The 5,122-nt window shown below is 52.0% G+C and overlaps 1 protein-coding gene across 2 annotated transcripts in view; it reads left to right on the plus strand.

The window, feature by feature from the left end:
• The window catches only part of Evc (EvC ciliary complex subunit 1), a 51,563-nt gene that overhangs the window by 15,753 nt on the left and 30,688 nt on the right, over positions 1–5,122 (plus strand). For both annotated transcript variants that reach the window (XM_012516704.2, XM_023699730.1), the window contains exon 6: positions 2,033–2,131. In XM_012516704.2, the coding sequence (XP_012372158.1) occupies positions 2,033–2,131 (99 nt within the window). The remainder of the gene's footprint in view (positions 1–2,032; positions 2,132–5,122) is intronic.

A 5,122-nucleotide genomic window follows, 5' to 3' on the forward strand; every position in this document is an offset into this window, starting at 1 on the left:
GCCTGGTGGGAGGGCCTGCAGGTGGGGCCTGATCTCACTTTAAGCTGAGCTGGGGCTGAGCAGAATGGCAAATGCTACTCTCCCGCTGGAGAAGTGAGCTATTCTAAAGAGAGTGAAGCCTTTTTTGAAAGAGTGGTAAAAAAATAAAAAAGGAAGAGTGGCAACAGTGCTGACAACATGATGAGCATCCGGGTATCGAGTGGCTACCCTGTGCTAGACCACGCGGGTACTACACAGGCCATTCCACTAACGTCGCCACGAGCCAGAGGCAGGTGCCATCATTCTTAGCAGAGGCAGCTGAGCACAGGGAGGAGGACTTGCACAAAGCCGGAAAGCTGCAGATGGGGCTCCAAGGGAGAAGCTCAGCCCTTTGTAGCCACTGTGAATAAATGAGGGCATGGAGCGTGGACATTAGAACAGGGTTATGGTCCGATGCGCTGCTACCTGAGCAAATCTGCCAGGGTCTAAGCAACAAGAAGCCAGGGTGGGGCCCAGAGAGGCTTAGTACCCCGGTTGCGGGAGTTAGAAAGAGCAACACATCCTCCCGGAGTGTATTCATTGGAGGAGGATGGAGACCTCCAGAGGCAAGAGAGGGGACAGATCCTGGGGAAAGAGAAAGAGGACCCAGAAGTGCAGACTCACACTCAGCCCGTGGGCTGTAAACCGGAGAGAACAACTGGGCACACCTTGGAGAAAGCAAGGCTCCACATAGCCCAGCCTGGCCTTGCAGGCAAGTGCCAGTGCCTGAACCCACAAAGAAGGCTGGGACTCCAAGAATAGAGTGTCTCTGGACCTTCGTTGTCATCCCGCACACGGGTCCCCAGGTACCTGTCATCTGCTGATTTCCATGGGCCCCAGCTGGTCTCCATGGGGACAGGACCCCCGGATGTTCTCATAAAGCGCCGTGCTCTGCAGGAGGACCAGAGACTTTGGTCATCAGAGCCTCTGCAGCTGGCCATAGAGCCAGCCATTCTTGGCTCCTGCTGTAGACAGGTGTGTGGCCTTCCCTTCCCTTGTGGCAGGATGCAGTGATAGAGGATGCTGGGCAGTGACATCGGGCCCTGTGGGGGCAGGGATGGAGCTGACAACACCTCTCAGGCTGTCCAGGACCCTCACCTCTGGCAGGGCCCTTCTTGGTCCCCCTCTATTGAGATAGGAGGCCCGGAGTGCCCTGCATGCCCTCTGTGGTTCTGTACAGCTGTGCCCTGGTTCTTTCCACAAGCAGCCTGGCACGCAGGAGGCTCCTAATGCATACTTGGTGGGTAAATGAGTGAGGAGGAAGTGAAGGATTCCCTAGTACTGTTACTAAGATGCAACCCATGTAGGCCAGTGTCCCGAGGGCCACTCGGAAGTCTTCCTGCTTCAAACAAGTAGAAAGGTGAGAGAACATGTGGTGAATGTTTAAAGTTTAACAATTTATTACAGTAAACAACACATTGCCATGAATCCCCCTAAAAATCCTGGCCCTGACTTCAAGCACACTTATCTCGTTGTTGCTGCTGTTTTCTGAAGCAGCTCTGGAAGTCCTCTTCCCTGAGCATCTTTATGAGATGGGACCAAGCTCCGGGGAAAGCTGCTGGCCAGAGCGGAGAAAGACTGGCTTGTAGAACACACTGCTCTGTCCTCATCACCTTGTCCACCAGATCCGGCACTGGGAGACTTCTGGCTACTCCCCAAAGTCAAAATGACTGTGAAAGGGGAATGTTTTGAATTGATTCAGGACATGAAGGCAGCCACAACAGCTCAACTGGAGACGCTCGCGAAGCACGCCGGCAGCACGGCTGCGGACGGTGCCAGTGCGGCGGGGTCGTTGCGTGCAGCGAGGGGAGGGCTCCAGGCGGTGTGTCTCACTGTAATAATTTCTTTCAACTTTAAACATTTACCATATTTTTCAATCACAGCTTGTCAATGAGGAGAGAGAGAGAGAGAGAGAGAGAGAGAGAGAGAGAGAGAGAGAGAGGAGGCCCAGGCCGAGGGAGGGAAAGTTAGTGCTTCAGCCTTTCTCTTCCTGACTTTCCCTTTTTACCCATAGATGTTTATTCAGATTTTTAAAATGTGCCTCCTGGACCTTCTTCCTAAGAGGAAGTCAGATGATGAATCGCACCAGAAGATCCTTTCAAAGCAAGAGCACGTAAGTCACCAGCCTGCGCGGCACGGGAGCCTGAGAGGTCCCTGCGGTAGAACACGCGGGCCACCGTGATACGGAAGTATTCTTGCTCTCACGTACAAAAAGGATTCATTGCAGCTTGGATTTTTAATCTGATCAAATGGCATATAAAAGCGTGTGTATGAACATATAAAAATCTGTAATATTTATTTTTTGAGACTATGCAATATTTAAAATGTGTAAAAATATTCAAGGCATGCAGAAGCGATAGGTGCTTGCCATACGCACTGGGGAAAGGCCACCTCTGGAAATGTTATTTCTGCCCAAGTTTGGGGCATTTTTAAGGATAAAATCTGTGCACTGACTCCACCCGCTGCTGCTGCCGTGGCGCCACTCTCCTCAGTCTTCTCTAGAAACTGAGATCATTCCACGTGCAGCCGGACAGGCTTGGAGTCGGGCGGTGCACTGGCGTCCCAGCTCTGTCTTCTGTGCTGGTGCGTACTTGCAACACCTGCTGTTGTGCTCGCCCCAGGGGACTGGGTGTCTACAGATCACGTCCAAATCACTTTTACCCCCACCCGCACGCCTGGCTGCTCCCAGTCCCCAGTCTCCATCCAGACCCCCGGCCACCCGCACAATTCTACCTCCTGTTTCCTATGTCTTTTATTTTGTGCTTTAAAATATTTAAATTTGGGTTTCTTGTAGAAGAGAAACAGAAACCATGCAGCATTTAACCTTCCGAGTCTTATTTATTGCACTTAGCATTATGGCCGGAAGACTCATCCGTTTTTCTACAAGGGACTCAGATTGATCATTCTTGATGACTGGCCAGTACTCCACTGTGTGTATATTTACCACATTTTTTGAATATGTACAGGCTGCTCCCAAAACTTAGCTGTTATAAATCGCACTGCCATAAACATGAGTATCCTTGTCTTTCACAAGCTCTCGAGATCCTAATGCTAGATTGTGATCTGTGACAGCTGTGATCATCCCTGTCACTAATGCCACCACTGTAGTCCCTCCACTGTGACCACCATCATCACTCTCAATGTGTAGTTATCAGCCCTCTCATTACTCTCAACATTGGCTCAGTCACCTCCCCATTGCTGGGACAACGCACCAACCCCCACAACTTACAGGAGAGGTCACCTGGCTCACGGCTCAGAGGGGTGGGTCTGCAGTCAGCCGGTTCCAGAGCGGAAGCAGTGTGGCAGAGGGCCTGGCGGAAGAGAGCTGCTCACCTGAAGGCAGCCAGGACATGAGGAGAACAGGAAGCCAGAGAGCAGGAAGAAGCTGGGCCAACAATACACCCTTCCCAGCCACACCCAGGACCACCCCAGCCAGGCCCAGGTCCTCACAGCGCAGTCAGCGCTGGACTCTTGATGATCAGTCCAGTAGTGAATGTAGCACGTAGGGCCCGTCATCTTCCACAAGCCCCACCTCCGGTCACATGAGACTTTTGGGGACATTGTAGATCTGAAGCATAACAAGGACCGTACTCATCTTCAGCAGCACCCTCCTCTTCCTCCTCCTCAGCAGTCTCCTCAGCCCCACCACTGCCATCATTATCATCTGTCATTGTCATGGTCACTGCCACCCTCATCACCACCGGCTGTGTCATTCCTGTTACTGTTGCCACTACCTTCACTGCCACCATCCATGACACTGGAGCTTGGTAGAAGCTGCTTCTCCAAGCCCCTGGGCTCCCTGGGGCGCTCGCTCGGTCTGTCCCAGGAAGACGGAGCATATCGGCCTCTCGTCTTGAGCTCCACTGCCCTCTTCCTCAGCACCGCCGCCACTGTCCCAACCATCAGGCAGCGTACAGTGCCTGTGTAGGATTCCATCTTCGCCACAGCCCTGTGAACGGCCATTGTGATTTTTATTTAACAGCAAAGAAAACTTATGCTCAATGGGTTTATATGATTTTCCAAGGGTGAAAATGGTACTATCAGTGGTATTTGCAATAATACTAATGATGATGAAATAGTTGTACATGTTCTAATGCCAGGAATAGAGGTGGGGTCTGAAGACACGAGATCAAATCCAATCCCACTTCTACCACTACCTCCAGGGCTCTTTGACTTTGCAGAGCTATTTGATGTTGGGCTCTACTACTAGGCCACATCCCCAGACTCCACCCTTTTTTTTTTTTTTTTAGATTTTGAGACAGGCTGTCACCAAGTTTCCCAGGATAAGCTCAGCTTTGTGGTCTTCCTGTCTCGGCCTCCTGAGTAGCTGGGGTCACAGATGCGTGTGACCGTACCTGCTCAGTGACTTGATCATAGCAGCGGCTACTGTTGTGGAGACAGTCTGGCCAAGTGCTCTAAGCGCATAATTTCATTGCATGCCTTCAACGTTCTTGGAACAGCTAGGAAAGGACAAGAAATGGTAGGGAATGCCAGCGGCTGTCCTCCACGATGCAGAAGCAGCGCAACGCTGTCCCTGCCTGGAAGGCTTAGAACACAGTGTGTGAACCTGCCGCGTTCTAGCTCCCGTCAGGAAAAAGCCGCCCTTTGTCTCTGTAGAGATGCTGGGTGTGTCGGATCCACATATGCCCTCCCTGCAGGTTGGCAGCAGCAGCCTTTGTCCGTGGTATTTTTCCCGATGAAGCCGAGCCCACACCTGCACAGGTCAGGTGACAGTGTGGCCTCGGCTCTGGAGAAGAAACGCCTGCCTCCGGCACAGCATGTTGCGTTGAAGGACTACACAGGGCTCCAGCGTTTCTTCCCAAGTTCAGAATCAGTTGAGAGATAGTCAGTGAGACGACAGAGAAATGTAGCTTTATTACTGATAGCAATAGTTTGGAGCATATGGCTTAAGGCTTAGAAATTATGGAAGCCCTTCTCGTGCCAAATTTCAGAACCAGCTCAGCTTCCCGCCTCATCAGCCATGAAACTGGGCCCCTCAGCCTTCTGCCCTTGGAAGCAGGGCCTTTGCTATACTGCTCACTCTAGGCTGGACCATGCCAAAGCAGTTCTCCTCCTCCTCCTCCTCCTCCCCCTCCTCCTCCTC

Source organism: Octodon degus, unplaced genomic scaffold, assembly GCF_000260255.1.
Source record: "Octodon degus isolate 3935 unplaced genomic scaffold, OctDeg1.0 scaffold00006, whole genome shotgun sequence".
Taxonomy (NCBI): domain Eukaryota; kingdom Metazoa; phylum Chordata; class Mammalia; order Rodentia; family Octodontidae; genus Octodon; species Octodon degus.